Genomic DNA, 21024 nt, shown 5'->3' with positions numbered 1-21024 from the left:
AGTTTGATTTTGTTGTATGTAACAAAATATATTCCTGTAACATGACAAGTTAAAGCAACCAACACAGAAATGACGTTAGTAGTCATGCAGACGACAACGCATGGCGAGAAAAACGAAAATCCGGGGGCTTAAATTGAAGGGTATCACCCTCCATCTCCCATGAAGTGTTATCGAACCAGTTAAACGAGCAACAATGAAAATTTGATTTGGAAACAGTATACTTATTGTTCACAACTGATACCGTCTGTTTGTCTTACAGAAACCGTTTGTATTGCTATTACTGGGCTTATCTGTTAAAACCTAACAGGTATACGTCCCTTTAAGTTTTGTCTGGCCCCATTGATAACAGAGTTCTGGTAAATCGTAACAATTTCACTATAGCGCCAAAAAAGCCACCTATAATTTTGTTTTAAATTGTTTGGGCATATTGCATAGAAAAGTGTATATATTCCACAAGAGCATTCTGAGAAAACCAAGGGAATTTTAAAAACATGGCCGTGTTGAACCACAGGGTGTTAATACCACTGGCTTGTTAACGAGTGTATATACTATAGATTGCATTAAGAAGTATAATCTATTTTTTCCCCTGCGTATTGTTCCAGTTAGTGTATTAATCAGTCCTATTGACTAAGCCGATCGTTCGTCTGCGTAGCGTCCTTGGTTACCAGTGCTGGGTTTTAACCGTGCGTTCTGGACTTCTGTGAAGTGACTCGGGGGTATTTTTAAGTTTGTTACAACTTACTGGGGATAACTGTTTCTAGTCCACTCAAAGGTAAGAAAAAATACACTCTTTTTCAAAATATGAACTATTTTTGTCGATGACAAAAAATGTATCAGGCAGATTTTTTTTGTAAGATTGTATACCTAAACCAAAAATGAAAAGTTTTGTATAACATGGAACCATTTTTTGAATGGCAACGATTCTCAGACAATAAGTCGTTCGTTTTCCGTCTTTTAGTCTCAAAGTTTTAGTCTAAAAAAGTTTGATAAACTTATTTTTCTATAAGGCAAGCATAGTTTACTTGTAGGAATGTTGTCTGATAGAAAATAATTTAAATCCCAATATTTGAACTGCTTATTTCATGAAGATCAAATTCTTGAATAATTATACAGTTCGACAGATCAACGAATTTAAATTCAATATCTATCGCCCAAACATCGAGGAATCCAATGATCACACGCCATTTTCCCGTCAAATTTCAATGTAAAAGGAAATTACAAGAGCAAGAGTTTCCGGAATAAAGGATTATCTGGCTGTAAAAAAAAGTCTCTATGCGACTATGTTCTAAATGCTTTAGTATCGATAATCGACATGTAAAATATTCTTATTGATCCAAAAGCCACACAAGAAGTAGGATTATCTTCGTAATAAAAGAAGCACAAATTTGCTTTTTGGGTTCATTTATAAGCGCGCTATTTCGATACAGAAAGATCTAAAACATGTACATGTATGATCTTTTTGCTAATGGTCGATTTCAATGAAATTCTATATCGCCGTCTGAGATTAAAATATTAGGCGAGATAAACCGTGATGTGCATACAAATAACTTATATCACACCAGCAGGTGTACGTTTGCAAATCTATGACATTAAAAGCTAGACTAATCTAGACAAGAATTTACAATTATCTGTGCCTACGGGATGTTTTTTTTAAACTATACGTGTCAGATTTGATTTGACAGTAATTGTTTTAAAGTTCTATTGAATTCGGGGATTTGAAAAGGGAATTTAAACATCATGTTTAAATGCTTGCTCTCGCTCTCTCTCCTCTCTCTCCCCCCCCCTCTCTCTCTCTCTCTCTCTCTCTCTCTCTCTCTCTCTGTGTGATACGTATTATATTATTAGCAAACCCCCCCCCCCCCAAAAAAAATCTCGATTGATTTTTTAACTATAAAATAAAACTATACATTAGTCGATAAGAGATAATTTCGGCATTTAACGACTGGAAAGCCATGATCAAATTTAAATCTTTGCATAGAAAGTTCCATACTATCTCTTTTGCAATGACACATGCGCATTCAGTGGCAATGATTTATCTACCCGAATAACGTCAGAAAGGCGAGGAAATTAACATTTTGGGCGCACCATCAATAATTCTTAAAACCATTATCTTTTTTTCAGAGCAATAGAAATCCACCCCAATCGATTAGACTCCCTGGTTATCAATGAATTTGTTGATAGATGTAGCTTTTTCATCTTTTGTATGCTACTGACAAAATCGTTTTCATTTTTTTTTTGCCATTGCAAGCCCATTTATTCTTCTCGCTTTAAACTTTGCGATTATTTATTTGTGCAACTTGCACATTTAAAATGCCGTTCTAATTAAAGAGTGGTTGAAACAAGGACATGAAAAGGGAAGTGTTTAATTTTACAGTAGACACCTACCATGCAAGCTAAAGATTGAATTATTTGTACACAAGCAGCTGTAATATACCTGACCAAGAGTAAACTCAAGCAATATAATAAAGAGGTTCAAAAACGTCATTGCAAATACAATACATGAGTAAAAGGTGTTCTCCGGTTATGCAATCTTATCACCCGTTGTGTGACACAATAATACCACACCGTTGTGTAGACTCCAGAATAGGGTGAAACTAAATTAAAAATTCACTTAAAATCGACAGACTCTTATGCAAGCTATTTAAGCTGATTGAAAGGTAATGGCAGTAGGCGTTTGAGGTGATAAAAGAGTTCTAGCCAGAAGATAAACGCCTGTGAACTTTTCTCCTTGTTTGGTAAATATTAAATATTAACTAATGGGGATTTTCAAATATCTTCTCATTGCAGATTAAATAAAAATATAGTGCGTTTACTTCTCTTGGTATATTTAAGGTGTCTTGTCAACAAGAAAGTTCAACTTCTAGTCAATAGCATTGCTTTTTGTCAGAAGGTGAAGTTCTAAGATCTGAAAATCACATTTTGGTTCAAACTTTGCCAAATTTGTAAAACCCAAACTCAACTTTTTATTCTAAAAGCTTTCTTACTTTAAACCCATTTTTCAATTTTTTAAGCCATTTTCGTATTCACTGCATTCCAAAAATATAGAACTAAAGTATTTGTTTTTTTCATAATTAAAACTTGTGACAAAGGAGGTCTATTAAACATGCGAGACTTTTTGTGAAAGCCATTTCGTTTGCTCCTCTGCAAAATCTCGTTAAAATTCTCATCGATAAAAAGTGGACGGTTTGAACATATTCGTCGTTGCATGGTCGAGAAATATTACCACTGGGTTCTGAAAAGAACGTTCGCTATTTCACTAATCATCAATTGCTTCAAAGTTATCAACATTTTTAACTGCAAACCTGATAAGAAGGTCGCAAAACGCTATATATTGAATTCAGAGTACATTACAGTTAATAATGCACGTAAATATGGAACTCCATTATCCTTGCGGGATCGAATTATGAAACACGGATTCCCAGAAGGAATAAATTTTCACCCAGATTATGAATATTTTAATCTTAAAGATCGTTAGCCAGATCCAATAGGCCAACTAGAATTCTATATAATTGTAAATTTCTGATCCCGATGCTTTCGTGTCAGTAACTTAATATGATACGGGACTGTAATAGCGTTATTACTTTAAGACGTTGAAACATAACCGAATAAAAAGTAATTTAAGTGGAAAGACAGTGCTCAAAATAAGAATGACAGTTTTTTTGTGAATGGGGTTAATATTCAATTATCCGTAAACGATAAATCATTAGTGTATAAGTTTATACTTTTGTGTAGATACACGTTTCATGAACATGTGATAATCACTGCGTTATTCATTGTACAGTCCGAGTAATGTGATTCATTTAGTTATAGTATGATAGTTCTGTACCAGAGGTGAATTAAAGCCTCACAGTAACGGTCATAATATTCATAAATTGATTCCAGGAAATCGAAACATTAAACAAAAAATCAACATTGCAAGCAAAAATATTGAGTCTTGAAGTGGTCGCCATATGTTGTTCAAATTTTGTCGCTGGAGCCGTTACTATTGAATCCGACTAATTCCGTGTGCTTAGTGATGACATCTAAACTGAAATACGTTTAATGCTATCCCAACTCAAACCCTGCACGGCAACCAATGTAAATTATAGCTTCCAATTACAGTTAAATGTCTTCCAGAAAGATTATTTTGATAAAATACACTTATGTTTGATGCTTAATTAAAGAAGCGTTTTTAATTTTAGTGGCAGTTAAAAGGATAAACTTGTAGTTTAGCTATTAAAGCAAGGTAATATCAAACACAAGGGTTCTCTGTTCGTCCATGTGGGCTTTACGGATCCCAACTCTGTAAACACTGTTTGGCAAATGAGTCTTTACTTTGGGATTTTATAAATGGTTAGTGTACAAGGTATTAAATAGAAACCTTCAACTCGAAAATCCAAAGGAGGGCCAATCAGGGTTAGAATTTCAGGGGTTGTCAATTTTTTTTATGATAAAGAAGAACATCGCTGTCGTCTCTACTCTATAAAACAGACAACAACTGTTGGTAGTCGCATTGACAAGCTGTCATAAAGTCTACAGTTAAAGATCAAAGCAAGACTGCGGGTATGCAGATATATGTATCGTTTTTACGGCGGCGGAATCGATACGCGGGATCAAAGACGCTCCGAAAACTTGATTAAATTCACACGGTGCTTCGGCCGCAGAGGTATATTACAAAAAAGTATGTCTGGCCCAAACTTTTCTGATGGCTGCAAAAGATCGATGGTTTTTTAAATGGTACAACTTAATATTAAACAAACTACCGCTGATGGCCAACGCACGATCTCCAACTGAAATTGGCACTCTATAGGAAAAGTAATGTGTAAATGCATCCTATTCATAATCCCACCTTCCAGTTCTGTAAAACCACCCAACGCAAACACACGGTACCGCGATTCTCATTAAATTGCAAAGTATTTATAACATTATGTAATCATGACATGTGATTAAGGATAGATGTACATGCATTTTTCGAGGACTGTCTGTTGACGAACTCCTTACCGAACACTCCCCGCAGTCAGCTGATCATTAGTGCAACCAATCAATCTTTTGAAGGAGCAGGGTTGTCATTCTTTGTAGAGCTCTCTAAAACAGAACATTGGTGGGGGTATGACATTTTATGCCCCAGTAATCGATGTTGTCATTTCTTTCATGTTTCCGTTGAGTTCAGTTTTGGTGATAGATTACTAACTCTTGTTTGTTCATGTAGATAACCGACGTGATTTTTGGTGCCTTTCTCTTGGTGCAATCTAAATTGTTTTCTATGCAATCATTCTGTAAACCAACCTTTATTGGCGACGACTATATTTTGCGAGTTACCGGAAATAATCTGGTTCGCGACGACTAATTTTCGCGCTTAATCCATAACCAAACCCGTATAGTTATTTACATCCGTCTGGCAAGGACTGGTTCGCGTCAAGTCAAGAAATATTTGCAAAAAACGAGGCTCCCGCGAACCTCGCGAAATTTTCTCGATCGCGAATAATAGTTGGTTTACAGTACCTACATTTACATAATTATACAATACTTAAACGTTGACAAACTTGTCTTGTTTGTGCATGCAGCTATTTTTAGAAAAAAAATGTTGCATAATTGTAATGAGTTAGATTTTGTTGGTTTTTGGTGTCAAGCTGAACACCATGGCCGTTTTTTGCCTTTAACTGACCTTCAAAAATAATAAAATCCATGTCCAAGAAAGTGGTAGCATGTTTATACATTTAACTTCAATTCTTAAGATGACATTTTATAAATCCAACAGAGTAAACATCTCCGTCAAAGTTGTGTTAGAACCCAATTTACTTAATAGCAGACGATAAGTCCATTTAAACAACAGTCCCACGAATCTTTGAACAATTCAGCTTGATAACTTCATAAATGTTTTGTATTTGACACTCATCAAATCCTTTAGTTTACAAACACAGCTGAGGCATGCACTTGAAGGTTTTAATAACACAAAACAAATCAAGAAAAAAAAATGATTCCAACGAATACCAGCTGAGAAAAACGAATTATTGGTATTACTTCTTACATAAAGAATCTAAAGGCGTTAAAGTATTTAGTTGTGCTTTGAGGTTAGCGTGTTTGAATTGCCATGATTCCATCATTTGCGTCAAAAATGTTTCGTGTTTTTGTCAATTTTTGCACTTGGATTCGACATGATATATGTATGTCCTTTGGCCTTGTTGATGATCGATTTAATTTTCGGTATATTGCCTGGTACATGCGTTTAATACCCAGAATGTTCTCTGACAACGCACCTTAAGTATGCGAGATATTCTTGCTTTCAGGCGAAATCTACAATTTGCTGTTTTTAAACAGCATTGCCAAAACGAATTAACGAAAGAGAAAAAAGGTCACGCTTAGCCGTTACTGGTCATAATTTACGACCATCGAGTCAAATTAAGTCGTAACATATAAAACTGCCCCGAACGGTGATCTGTAAGGCAGCTCGGATTGAATGGATTAACGGTCCATGGTTGAGAAACTTCGTAAGTCTGAGGTATAACCAACCAGTGTATTTTAACGTTTAATGCGAAAACTCGATCAAACTCAAATGGATAAAAATTAGTTCGCAGCGTCTCTGCAGTGCATTTTAATTATCACTTGGATTAAAATATTATTAAGTAAGTATTTAGCTTTGGTGTATATTTATTTTAAAAAAAAAATAAGTATTCATTTTCAGCATTGAAATTGTCAATCATTTTATTTGTTTTGATATCTTAGACGTGCATATATATCTTATTAGTTGGTTACGGGATTCGAGTTTTGTCATTTTGATATATGACTGTTAAAAGAACACAAAAATCTTGCTATATCCGGACCATTGTTTTATTCGTAATTTATCTGACACAACATATAAGCACCCAGTGAATGGTTCGTGTGTCCATTATTTGTGATTGTGTCACTCTTATTTGAGCAGACTCTTTACAGTGATTAGCGATTGCAAACAGCTACTTTCTAATTGCTACGAGGGACACAGTCGGTCGCTAGGCACGCTTCCATTTAAAAAATTTATTGTTAAAAAGAAATGTTGTACAAATAGTGAATTGATTAGCGGAATTGTGTATTTGAATTCAGAGGAAAACAAATATTGGAAATTTTAAACAGTCTAACTCTAAGCACAATCGGGGGACTTATCAATAAAGCGAGGAGAAATCGCCGTAGTGTTGGACGGATATGAATTTAGTTTTACATTTATCACCAAGATCTCTTTCAAAGGCGCAAAGCCTAAAATACCTTTAATACGTAGGTTTGTAGTAGATAATGTTGGCAGTGGTTGTTTAAATAGAAATTTGACAGATTTTGCTCTTGATAAAGTGTCAAAATGTGAAGGTTTACAAACTAAAGTTGGAATATAGTTTCTTTATTTGTACACTGCAACAGTTACCTATGAACGAAACTGTCATAAACTGTAATAATAAAAATATAGATCCTTTTTTCTGAAGTGTCATGATGTATAAATTGTGAGTGTGATAGCCTTTTCTTCAATGAACATTTAGAGCTGCAAAGCGTAATAAATCACTGACAGTTCTACAATTGTGATTCAAAGAACACTTCAAATCGTCCATTGATGTACCCAAGAAATATCTGCCATGCTTAAGTACAGCCCTGTGTGTCATTAAGAATCGCACCCAAGTGCATATGTCGCAGAAAGGGTATTTAAATTTATTTCTCCCAAAAGAGAAAGAAAACTCTTCTACTTGTCAAAGGATCGTTCAAAATTGTCCCAAGCTTAGGGTCACGTGATATACCGGTTTATGTTTTTGGTTGTTACTGTTAATTTCGTTTCTACACAGGAATAATGGCTATGGTGCACGGACAAGGGAAAATGTTTGAGTAAGTCAGACGTAGTTGCCATAGTGATGTACTCTCTAGTCGTCTTCCAGTTTTGTATAGATATTTACGTATACCTGTTTCTTGTAACCATTTTCAGAACATATATCTATGCATGTATCTGTATATATAGCGCTTAACAGTAGCTTTCTCAAATATCTGCTTCTGTAGTTTACATGTATATTACAACAGTGTCTGTTATTTGATTCGGTTGATTGATAGAAGAAGTATTGGAAATGACTACTCTTAATTGCGGAAGCCGTAGAATTGTCTCTATTGAGTGGAGGGCGGGTGGGGGGGGGGGATATGACCACTACACGTTCCTGCCAAGTTTCCGCATAGAGAACGAAGACTACAATATCACCGATCTACCCCAAAGGCGTCGGAACCGGGGGGGGGGGGAGGGCTTGGGGGGGGGGGCTTAGCCCCCCCCCCCCACTTTTATTGCAAAGTTAGACCTAACCATTAGAAACATAGCATGATTGAGGGTCCGGCCTCCCACTTTTTCTCTGAGGATTAGTCTAGCCCCCCCCCCCCCCCCCCACTTTCAATTTGCTTCCGACGCCAGTGTACCCTGTAATCGATTTTTCGTAGCTAACTTTTTTTCATAAAACACTTAATAGAAACTAGATGTAAGCTAACTTTCTTTAGTTGCGTACTTAGTCCTATATCTATGTAATCATTTATGACACAAATTTGTTTTGCTACTCTCGCTATTTCGATGTAAAAATTCTGTTTTCTTAGCTGAGATGTATATTGCATGATCAAAGACTTCAATTTAAATTAACAACATCCAAAGGGCTCCACAATTCACAGGGTATAAAAACTTTATGTATTGTCATTAAGAGAAACTATCCAAACATAAACTCGTTTGCGTGTTTGTTCGTTGTCATAAAATGATCTGAAATTAAACCATTTGACTTAAATGATAAATATTTGTGAAATGGACAATGGGGAAAGTATCAAAGGATCGAAAATACTGTCCTGTTTACACGAAAGTTTAACCCAAATAGCTGAAAGGGAAACAGTAATTAAAGTATTTGCCCCCCCCCCCCAAAAAAAAATAACTGAGATAAATGAATCGAACATATCATAGATCATTTTTAAACGTTCATATTAGTATACCGTGCTCCAGTGAACAAGAAAATCGAAAAAAAAATTGAATCTCAAATTAAGGGAATTAAACACCGTGTCCCAAACTTTGAATTTGAAAATAAGATGAAATTAATTTTATAACCATTGATAATTCTTATATTTTTGTTTTCTTTCTGCAGTATGAGTCAGTCTGAAGTGTTTCGGCCAGCCAATGGCGACCTCTTCGCCCGCCCGGGGCCTGTGGATGAGGGGTATATGGCGTCTTTGGACACCTTCCGTAAGAGGCCCTCTACCCAAGGCTCTACCGGGGGATACAGATTCGGTCAACTCAGCCAGAACTCATTCTTTACACGACACAACCCCCACCCCAGCCGCGTTCGTCACATTAAAGGTAAAAAAAAAATTTCGAAGTAGGTGAAAAAAATTATCAAATCTCTTCAAGCAACCTGTTTTTTATTTGAACCGGGGCAGGGCTGCTCCATGCTTTCATACGTAAACATTATTAAAGTATTACATCTGGGGAACGAATATGAAAATCTACAAACAAATAATTGCGCCAGGTATTGTAAGGACCATATTCAATAGTGGAATTAAAGTATTTACCATATATCTGGCAAGGTAACGGGTCAACATAATGCACACACTTTTGCTATTGTTAACACAGATGGCTGATCCTCATTGAACTGTATTTATAAGGTCCTCCGTCACATCTTTAAAGAGCGACTTTTGCACCCTTGCATGTTATTTGACGGTACTAACCAATCTGTCAAATGAGATAAAGTATATGTATTAAACATGTATTGTATGATAAATTGCACAGAGCCAAATAGTGGAGTGTAATGAAATTACATTATTTTTCGTCAGCAACATATCTTCAATTAATTGTAACTCACACTGATAATGCAGAAAAACGTTTAACACTATGAAGATTTTCTGCTGCTTGATTTTGTACGAAAACACAAATGCATCTAAGTTCTAGTAATATTAATTAACGTTTTGTTGTTAAGATATTTCATTTTAGATATTTTTGTTGAAATTTTATGAAAATCATGTTACACTTAAAAAAATTGACCTATGAATTCCTTCGTTGTCAAAACACACTGGTTCAAAAAATATTAATACGATCAACGATTTTCACAAACGAAGGATTCAATTAATTTTAATCTGGTCGCGGATTATACAGAAATGAAAAGAAATATCAAAACGTCTCATGGGGCGCCCTATTTAACAGATGAAAGACATTTAAATCAGAATTTAATTCTTCAAGCAAACCTGTTCCCCTGACTTATAGTGTACGGGGCTGTTCAAATTGTCACTGATATTACATTTTATCTAGATCATTATCTGAGAGATTCAAATTACCAATACCTTCCATTGTTCAAATCTGCATTGTGACCCGTCAAGGTGTACGAAGGAGTTGTGTATTATCTTGCTAGTTATCTTCTCAGGCTTGGTTGAGACAAGTTCAAAAAAATAATGAATCACTCAAATCTTTGATTATATTCTCTGCAATATTCATATAATTCCAAAAGTTGAGCAGCATAGATATATAATGGCCCTCTGATGTAAATGTCTTCAATCAGCTTAAGAGTAAAACCCAGTTTGTTGAACGAATTTACTAAGTATATTACTTGGTAATTTGATAGAAAGCAAGGGTTTTTAGCCAAGTCAAATTTATTACATAAACACCATTTATACTTTTTACTTTTAAACAAACAAACGATCAAAAAACCCAAAACAAACCCCAATCCATATCAGAAAAATAGATTCATAAAATGCACATATTTTCAAAGTTAAAGTATAGAGTTACGTACAAATCACTAATGACAGTTCATATTCATTCGAAGTTGCTAAGGCAACAATAAAACCGTGCACATAGAAGAAGAATCTTCCTAGACTAAATAATTATAGCCAATAATTAGGTTTACATACATGTGAATGAATTTTTTATTATCTATGCTACGCATGCTTGTACTGTCCATCGCTGACGCCTTTGTCGTCTGTTACAGGACTTCTAGATGTACCAATCTGCGCAGTCAACGATGACGGCTACTTCGCCAGCCCCAAATACTCCCTCCAGTTCCCGCCCAACGCCTTCAACAACAAGCAAATGAACAAATGGAAGGGCCAGGTCCCAGTCAACGCTATCAACGTCAACTCCCGGCTCCACCCGATCAACACCGTCACCGGCCTACAGTACTTTACCGGACTCAACAGCTATCCGTTCCGGGAAAAGGCGGTTCCACGGGTGGGCATGGGTAAGTAACCACTTCCGGTTCCGGATTTTTATTGATGTTTTGAATCAAAAAACTGTTGTGGCTTTTTTTTTTTGACTTTGGTTGCACTGGACTGTACAATCACTGGGCAAGTCCATGATGTTGTCTATTGTTAGGTTTGCATGTTATAAAGCCGGGTGAATGTGACTTCAAATGTATTGTTTAGTGCCACAAAATAAGCATGATTTTTTCTTACCCTTGCCCATTAATTAAACTTTTCTATTGCTCGAATAAACACATATATGAAAAGCATTTTCCAATTAAATTTCCTTCTTGCTTTACCACTGAATAACGCCTATTGCAACACTGACTATACCGGTAAATGGTCCCGATAATAATTAAATCCTCATACATACCGTACGAATAAAAGTACATATTATGTCTCGTTAACTAAGGTGAAAATTGCCAACACCTGGATTTACATAGAAATTAAAGCATGCAATAAAGGGCAAAAATAAGTGGCCAGCCTCACGAACAAACTACTATAAGTAAACACTATTGAACGAAGTTATAATCTCATGTTAAATAATCTAAACGCCCAAAGTTTACATTCACCATTAATCCGTATACCCGAACGCTTGTAAGTTCAATAAAACCAAGTTTATTTTTAACACAACTGGCTTCTGGTCCTCGAAACCTTTGCATGCTTCACTGTATTCTTTTAGTTCGACTCGCTATCTCTCCCTCTGCTTACATTTCCTTTCCAACTCCTACACTTACATACTTTAGTACTTTGAATGCCTTTCGAGTCCTTTTTGGTCCTATCGTAGAATCGTCACGAATTTCTTTTTGAATCCTTTACTATTAAACCGCATCTTCGATCTCGACCATCACCATTAATTCTGGGATTTGTTTGCTTTTATCTAACAGGTTGTTCAGGCTCTGGCTTTTACCAAAACAGTGCCATCGCGTCCTCCGGTCCTCGCTCTCTTGCCCCTCTGCGCCCGCGCACTGAGCTTCGTCTTCGGACGGAGTTACCGCGCGAAGATTATTACGAGGGCGAGAGCTTGGCCGAGGATTTGAATTCCTCATGGCATCATGATATGCATTTGTGATAAAATTGTGGGCTTTTGAGGTCGGTATTTGTGACACTTCTGCTTGTAGAGAGCACTCAAGGTCGCAGGCGTGTGTTCGAGTGGTTATCGTGGTGAATGTTGACTGAGATTTTTTTCTTGTTCACTATATAGTTATTAATCTGCTTTCTATTTTCTACCCCATTTCACAATTCACGTGGCATGCAGCGCTTTCCAATAACGATATTGATTATCTGTCAATGAAATTTTTATAATGTCGCCTTAAAATGTTGTTTGTTAAATAAATTGTTAAACAATAATTTTCAAATTCTGTTGTTCTTATTGTTTGTGAACACAAAACGGTGCATTTTTTCCCCACATAAAGTATTCTTGATTTTATACTTGTACCAATCATTATGCTGGAGGCTGAAGTGCTCAATTTCTAGAATGTAGAAATTATATGAAATCATTTGAATAGCTCGAATTGCTTCTAATCGCATGGTAGTATGGAGTGATTCAATAACATTTCTTAGAGGAGAAACTATTAAGATTTCAAAATAAAGCATATAAATTGCTGGAACAGTTTTCATTCGTGCAAACTGAAAAAAAAAATATTTTCTTTAAAAATGTTTTGAATTTGAAATTGTCAATGAAGGCTCACAAATATCGTCATATTAATTAAGACAGTAAACAACATTTAAGTTGTGTTGTCGAGGAATGTATATAAAGACGTTTTATTTAATTCAGTATTTTCTGTAAACATGTACTTATTTTAACCTATAATTATATATTTAAATGGAAAGGTTTAAGTTTATTACTAGGAATCATGAGTAATATTAAATAAATTTCATTTCAAGAATTTGAAACATATCAAAACAACTTCTATTTTTTAAAATATCAAAACCTCTGTCATTTTTTTTAAAAAATGTCTCCCAGTTTACACAATAATGGACTTTTTATATCATGTTTAGTTCCAGTTACGGAGCAATGGAGGGACGAACTCCAGCAGTTGACAAAAGCCATAGGCTTTGGTACTGACGAGCTGGCGCCACAGAAACCCCAAGCCCCAGGTGTTCCAGAAAGACCTAAAACTCAGTATTCGGAGACAACCGGACGAATCATACCCCCACCTTCCCGGGCCATGTCACGTGGTAAGACTGGCTCTAGACAGGGTCGGGACAGATACTTCGGAACTCTGCAACATATAGCACCAGAACCAGACATGGAGACTATGGTTAGTTACTCACTCAGATTTTGTTGAGTAGAATGTAAACTTATGTAACATTTGATGCTGTTGTCGGATAGTTTTGCTATCATTGACGGGAATTCTGTTTTGTCCATTAGGTATTGCAGATGTTGTGTCAGATTCTACAGACAGAGGACATTAATGCCGTCCAAGCCTGGCTATGCTCAGCTGGAGAGAGAGGTAATGGACTCATCGACGTATCATGTCTTATAAGTACTAGATAAAACAATTTTTCTATAGTATATGGATAGTATTTACATCTAGGTAGTTTATTTAACCTAAAAATGCTCAATAGGAAAATTTGGAACTAATGAACCGAAACAGTTATCCACTGTCAATATACTTAGACTAATTAAAAAAATCATTGATTGGTCGTAAATTTTTTTTTACAACAAATTTGATTAATGATAATTTGATACGCATTTGTGCTACAGAGAAGACGGTGGTAATGGATTTAATCAGGTCAGCAGTGGGCTCCCAGAGTGACTACTACCAGAGGGAGGTTAGGCCCGAGTACGTGGAGGAAGGACAAGTCACCAAGCTCCCTCCCATCAACGAGACGGGTCAGATCGTGGGAGGGGGAGAGAAGGCAGACAGGTAATGGGAATGCGTGGTCCGGCAAAGGTGGCAATGGTTGATGCTATAGACTGTAGTTGTGTACAGTAACATAGGTCAAAGAGCACATTTGATAGCTATAAAGAGAAATGCATTTCTGGAATTATAGCTTCCTCGTTTCTAGATTTTGAAGTGAAATATATTGAAGATCTGCTTATTTATATCGTTAATTCCTTTAAATTAATGCATGTAAATTTTAAAAAAAAAAGATAATCTGTGACATTTAGAGTAGATGAGAAAAACAACTACCCGTCACGATAAACTTTATAGCAGAAATTAAGATTTTGATATTGTATATATGGTTTCTGGAAATTAGTTGAGTTTATTAGCGTTTGAGCGTGTTAGCTTGCACACTTCAGAGTAAGAGATATAATTTTCCAGACTTACGTTCAAAGACCCACTAGCCGCTCTTGATCCAGAGAGCGCAGACATGAAAATGTTCAGCACTATGCAAGGGTCTGTATCCAAGTGTAGGCTTTAGTGTGTGGTTTGTTTCTTGTTAAGCACCCTTCTGTTGTTTGATTTGTAGTGGTTTGCAAAATTAGAAATAGAAAGAAACAATGGGATTAGATTGTTTTTTTTTAACTACACGTCAGCAATGTGTTTGTCCCGTGTGCTGTGAAAAGTTATGTTCTTTCCACAATATCTCTTCAAGTTGATAAACACTTTTCTTGGATTTGACATTCAATAAAGTCGGCCTGTAACGATTCCAATTGTATATTTTTAAAATTGTACTTTGACGGTTCTTTTAGAACATTGATGAAATTATTTAATACACACTTTGCATTTGTTTTGTTTTTAAATTGCATATTTATAAATTATGCATGTTACTCCTCAGTTTCACTCAATTACTTTACACAAAAAATATCGGACCCGTATTCACTGAAAATTCTTAGGCTTATACAACCAGCAATTTTATTTACAATGTTATGACATTATACTTTCTCAATATAATATTTAAAACTTATCTGACTTGCAATTGATACATGTACGTTCTCTCTATAAATCTTTGTTTCATCGTATTATTATATACTAGCTTTCTAAATCCTTCCTTTACAAACAGGTTTTAGAACAATGTTTCTGCAACTGAAAACCTTACAAAAAATTAAATTGCACCCGTGCCATTTTTTTTGGAAAGTTTGTCGTAAATCATTCTAAATTTCATTTTTAATTGTACATATTCACACGCATATTAATCTACCTATTTCATCTAGTGATTGACCTTTGAAGTAGAGCTAACTCCTGAGTGTCACTGTCTTTGTAGGCTAGTGTTGAGTGACCCAGGGGTCCCAGGGGAACCAAATGTAACAGAGATGAAGCAAGCAGAACAAAAAGTACCCACTCCCCCACCCAAGAAGGTGGATGACGGTAAGTACTCATTACCATTGAAAAAAATGAAATAATTTAGCATCATCATTTTCATCAACCCAATCATTTATTTCCTCTTGTTCATTGCTGATTTGCGAAAATGCGATTTTTTGACCAATAGAATTATTGCTGCGCAAATTTGATAATTTATGACATTTTTACGTAGTATTAATAACTGTCAATAAAAAAAACTTCTTCCTGATACAAATTTTATTTAATTGTGACGAAGTAACTCTATAATTTTCAAAAATAGTTTTTAAACGAAACACATTTAGTCATATTTTATTGAAAAAAAAGACAATGTATTTACTGTAAGTTTTAGCTGTGTATACGTCTTGCAGATCTCTATCCAGATCCTCTGGGCTTTGATGTTGAGGTAGTCTGAGTTGATATACCATACCACAAATCTCACAATGACTTCTCACTTTTGCAATTTCACCTTAATATTGCTATCTAAATTGAAAAAAAATTAAATTACAATAGCCGTAAAATTTAAAGATGGACTATCTCTTCGGGCGTTTAGTGTTTTCTGGCCATGAAATATATTATAGAGATAGTAAAATAGATTGTGTAAGTTAATTTAAAAAAAAACATTATATAATGTTAAATTATTAAAACATGTACTAGACGTAAATTGTTTTCAAGAAGTACAGTAATTGTAGTTGCATATTAAGCACTGCACTCAATTGTGGCGATTTGCGCATGCGTTGAATGGACGCTCATGTACTAAGTTCTATAACCCAACATTACATTTAAATACGTCAAGATGTTTTATGCACATGAATGTCTCCATTTAAAAACACGTCATCCTCACATAATAAATTCATAAGTTTGAAAATGGAAAATTTTCAATTGAAACCCTTATATATTGATGTCCTTTTGATTTCCCACAATAATATATTAAATAAGTTAACACGATTTCATCCAAAGTGTGTGTAATCAAATAGGTTATTCATCAAAACATTTTTGAAGATTGTAGGAATTTATGTATTACCACAGGACAAGCAAATGAAAAACATCCTTCATAACAAATGTGATTTTTTAAGATAAAGAACTTTGATTTTACCTCGTAAATATTAAAATTAATCAGTTTTTTTTATTAATAATCATTTATATCTTTGTGTTTTTAAGGATACCAAGTTAAGCCACCCGTCTCCGACGCATTTAGAAAACAGCCAAGTCGACCCTCTACCCAGGCTGGTAGAGCCGGAAATGGAGTAAAACCTTGCGCCGGCGCAGAGGGTCAGAAGAAAACGGATGCTACTCTTAGATTTACGAAATCTGCAGAAGGAAAGCGTGAACTACTAACACAAGTGAACACCAAACAAGAAAACATGAACACATTTTGAGGATAGAGTGTTACTTGGCTGTAGAACTTTAAAGTCTTTCGAAAATATTAACATGGTTAAAGATTTGTTTCAAGAATTGGACAAAAACATTGCCAATGCCTAAGACCGTCTGTACCGTTGGCATTGTTGTTTTGTTACGTTTCTCTTTGTTATCAAATGTTCATATTCTTTTTTTTTCTAAACGTTGCGTCGGAGGAGTTTGCAATGGAAATTGAACAGTATTACCTTAAGTTATCTGATTTTCTGACTAGCTGATGTCCCTTTGTTTTGATTCTTCGTAGAAGTCTAATTTCAATCTTCGAATAATGAAAAAACTTTGTAATGAATTGAAGAATATTACTTTTTTTATTTGCTTGTTTTCTTTTTATAGAATGCTAATTTTATTTCTTTGTGGATATTGCTGAATGGGTCGAAATGTCTGTGTATCATATTTTAGTTTCATGCTGTATACCTATTTCTCGCTATATCATAATATTCCAATAGGATTAATTTTATAGGAAAATCCTCAAATGAGTTTTGGTATCTGTGAAAACACAAAAATCAAATTCACGGTGTTATTTGCATTTATTTGAGGATTTTTATGGCTTTCAGCACTGGAGTGAATTTTTTTCGAGAGTAATTAATGTCTGTGATATATTGTCAAGTGGTTTTGATATTTTATTTGAATTGTACAGATGTAAATAGAATGTACATAGATTAATTCTTCGCGGTACATATGCGCATCTATTTTCCAATGCTCACTCATTATATCTTATTATATAATAAACCCTGTATTTGCTCAAATGTTCATATTTATTTCTGAATTAAACGTGCTGTGATCAACAGTGGATGTTTTTTTTCTTTCAATTTGATTCTATAAACTAGGATCGAGCTATATTTTGGGTTGTCTAAAGCATACATGTTTTAGACAATCCAAAATAGTACAAACTACAAAGTTGCAAAATACGAAAGTATTCCTCTAGTGTTCCTTCTGATACCTTCAGCGTTTGTTTGATACGAATCTTTTAAATTTTTTTGGCTCAATTTATATTTCTCATATGAATTGATAAATAACGTATTTATATGCAAAATGTTGTCATTCATGCTAAATCAATATTTTTTTCGTAAAAGCACACCAAGGAATGAAAAGTCGCTTAAAGATAGAATTCAAATCCTGTTCATGTGTGACGTGGAATCGCTGTTGGAAAGTTTCATGCACACTGTAATAATAAAATCAGCTGAATTTGATCAGTATGAGGCAAGTGCATGTACATTATGTATTTGTATACGTTTTTTGCAATGAACTTCCTTCATAAGGACCAGTAGGATAAAAGACCAGCAGCAGGACAAACAATCGAAGAAACTTTTGACGTCATTTTTTAAAAGTCACTTTAGTATAGGAGTGGCAACCTCCCCCCCCCCCCCCCCCCAACCAGACCCCCACCCCTTAGTCCCACAAACTGTGGCACAACATGATGTGTCGAATGTTTATGATTCTACCAAAATCTGTGTAGTTTGCGTACACAGGTTAAGCTGGCATTTCACCCAACATTTTAGTATCAACGAGATAAGAAATGATTCAATGAAAATGGACTACTGTGTCAAATGTGTAATCCTTCTTGTTGGTATTGTCGGCGCCGTTGAAAGTTTAGGTGAGTTATATACGAACAACGTGGAAAAAAAATAGTCTAAAGTTTTGAACAAATTATAAAATACAGGCTCAGTTTGCAAATCTGTTGAAATAAAACATCTGTGAAAATGTAAACACGGTTAATAGCGTGACAAACATGGTCAATTCTAGCTGCAGGTCTGTAGCTCCCGGTCTGAAAAAATTCGGATGGGCGACCTGAGAGCTACAGTGCCGCCCATTGAAAAAATTATTCCGAATTTTTTTTTTCAGACCGGGAGCTACAGACCTGCAGCTAGGTCAATACGTAGCTCTGAAACTCATAGAATGGCAGAATTAAGGAGGTTTTCAAAATTGAAAATGTTAAGTTTTCATTGATTATAGATTCATGCCCGGTGTCATGGATCCAATACGGAAACAAGTGCTACTATTTCAGTAATATCGCATCGACATCGGAGTTAGCTTTGGTAAGTTTGTTTATGTCGACTGAATACCTACCACAGTGCTTATATTGTATCATGCAAAGCGACGTAACCGCTAATTTCGTTTTGGCTCTTGTTCAAATGAGGTCCAATTTAACAAATCAAAAAAGGAATGTAATAAAAGTATAAAAAGCAACATTTATTACTCATCTTGAACAAGTTGAAATTATTCTTTCAAATTTATTCAGAGTGCCTGTTTGGGATTTGGAGCAAAGCTTGCAGAACCAATGACAAGACAGGAAATCGCCTTTCTTGGCCAACAAGTAAATAAAATCAGTAAGGATGTACGCAATTACCCATTGTGATTACTGATGACAGGTTTCGCTCTGTTTTGTAATGACAACGTTAGTAGTAATGTCCCAATAGTTACAAGCACTGGCAATCTTCCTTTTATTACTACAGATAATGGATATTTCTACATTGGAGTTGATGATCGTGTAAAGGAGGGCAGCTGGGTTTATTCTTACGAGTATACACACATTTTACAATATTATTTTAAAAATTGGGCAACTAGTGCTACAATCTTGTTTTTATTAATATCCAATAACCCTAAACTACGCATCATTACTGCGATTCCTATCTGATTAAAAATATCCCTTGAAACAGTTGTAAACACAAAACCTATCTTGGAGACATTCCAAATCGTCATTTTGCTTTAAGTCAAACACAGGTCCTGGTCAGCGACTGGGGGACGTCAGAGCCCAACAATGTAACCACCGAAAACTGTGTGGTCATCGCCGAGAAGCCGGAGAATCGCGGACACTGGGCAGATGTGGACTGTCGGAGACAAGAACACTTCATCTGTCAGAAAGGTGGGTACCCCCACCATAATCATTTCTTCCGTCCAATCTCTTACGCTTATTTCGATATACTAGTATCACATGCTAAACTTTCTAGTTATTGGAAATATCTCTCTTTTTAATTTTTTTTTTGGAGGGGGGGGGGGGCAAAATCCATGAGCTATAAAGTTTCAATTAACCAATCATTCATTTATAAATATAAAAAAATATCTTGTACCGTAAATTCTTTTTAGTAATGTTCATCTCTTTTTATGCTTGATTCTTCCACAAAAGGACCTTGTCCCCTGGGTTGGATAGAACACAATGGAAACTGTTATTTTTTCAGCGAGACTGTGGCCAATTTCACTACAGCAGAGGTATGTTTTATTGCAATAGGTTGTTATATAAGCATTAACATTCTTTAGTTAATCTTTTACACGTACGTGAAAAAATGCTTGATGTAGGCTATTTGCAAGTCCCTGGAAAGTGCACTCGCAGAGCCCATTTCAGTGGAGAATAATGCTTTCCTAGGAAACCATATAAACAGCATTGGTTCGTAGATATTTATTACAAAACAAAATATAAGTTCAAAATCCGAACAATTACCTACACTGAATAAATTATTTATTCAATAAGTGACTTCTATGGCATTGTAAATTCATTTAGGAAATGGTTATTTCTACATCGGAGTTCAAGAGTTTCCTCAACAACACTCTTGGGTTTACATTTCATCACGGGAGCCTGTAGAGTCATCTGATTGGGGGCTAGGGGAACCAGACGTAGGATCCAATGAAAATTGTGTCCTCATTGCAGAAAAACCCTCAAACATGGGCCATTGGGCAGATGTGCAGTGCTCAAGGCTGGAACACTTTGTGTGTCAGAAAAGGTTGGCATTTCAGAGATTTTTGAAATCATTAGACATTTTTATTTTATGTAAGAATGATATATCTTTTATCAATTTTATTGAATTAAAAATCATTCTTTGAGTACTATGAGATAATCAGATACGATCGGGGTTGACCAAATCCAACAAAGGGATCTATTCACCCTCGACCGTATTTGATCACCTCAAAATATTCAAGGAATGATTCCTTATTACTTAATTTTGTATAATCTTAAGCAATTTTATGATTAAATACTAAAAATAAAAGTCATTGATAAAATGTATTTGGCTATACAATATAGATTTGTAGTTTTATCAAGACAAAATAAAACATTTATTCCATTTTCCCCTGCTGATTGTTTTTTTCAAACAGTTTGGGAGGAACCATTTCTTCCATCATTGGCTGACACCTGGGAAGATTGTTTTAAAACATTTTGCGGAAATAAACTATGATTTTAATCATTGCACAGTTGCATTAAAAATCAGTACAGTAATGTTCT

At 35.2% G+C, this 21024-nt stretch overlaps 2 protein-coding genes across 9 annotated transcripts in view; both read left to right on the top strand.

The window, feature by feature from the left end:
* The window catches only part of LOC105334961 (protein TBATA), a 51539-nt gene extending 33941 nt beyond the window's left edge, over positions 1-17598 (top strand). The window contains exons 1-11 of one of the 8 annotated variants that reach the window (XM_011438611.4): positions 451-772; positions 7776-7815; positions 9087-9298; positions 10917-11165; positions 13168-13430; positions 13541-13622; positions 13877-14039; positions 14439-14513; positions 15322-15425; positions 15767-15801; positions 16557-17598. In XM_011438611.4, the coding sequence (XP_011436913.3) occupies positions 7781-7815; positions 9087-9298; positions 10917-11165; positions 13168-13430; positions 13541-13622; positions 13877-14039; positions 14439-14513; positions 15322-15425; positions 15767-15801; positions 16557-16646 (1308 nt within the window). In that variant the 5' untranslated portion in view covers positions 451-772; positions 7776-7780 and the 3' untranslated portion in view covers positions 16647-17598. Of the gene's footprint in view, positions 1-450; positions 773-6443; positions 6603-7775; positions 7816-9086; positions 9299-10916; positions 11166-13167; positions 13431-13540; positions 13623-13876; positions 14040-14438; positions 14514-15321; positions 15426-15766; positions 15802-16556 lie in introns of those variants that run through there. The other 7 variants (XM_034457967.2, XM_011438605.4, XM_011438606.4 and 4 more) reach the window with 7 other exon arrangements.
* A 694-nt stretch (positions 17599-18292) lies between these two features.
* Positions 18293-21018, top strand: LOC117684709 (macrophage mannose receptor 1). Its single transcript, XM_034457961.2, has 9 exons — positions 18293-18405; positions 18765-18847; positions 19051-19138; positions 19265-19331; positions 19523-19674; positions 19936-20018; positions 20106-20193; positions 20308-20527; positions 20898-21018. Exons 1-9 carry the CDS (start codon positions 18336-18338, stop codon positions 20929-20931), a joined length of 885 nt encoding a protein of 294 aa, XP_034313852.2. The 5' UTR covers positions 18293-18335; the 3' UTR covers positions 20932-21018.
* The last annotated feature ends 6 nt before the right edge of the window (positions 21019-21024 follow it).

Source organism: Magallana gigas, chromosome 7, assembly GCF_963853765.1.
Source record: "Magallana gigas chromosome 7, xbMagGiga1.1, whole genome shotgun sequence".
Classification (NCBI taxonomy): Eukaryota; Metazoa; Mollusca; class Bivalvia; order Ostreida; family Ostreidae; genus Magallana; species Magallana gigas.
Note: the sequence above shows the minus strand (reverse complement) of the source record. Positions and strands in the feature narration are given on the sequence as shown.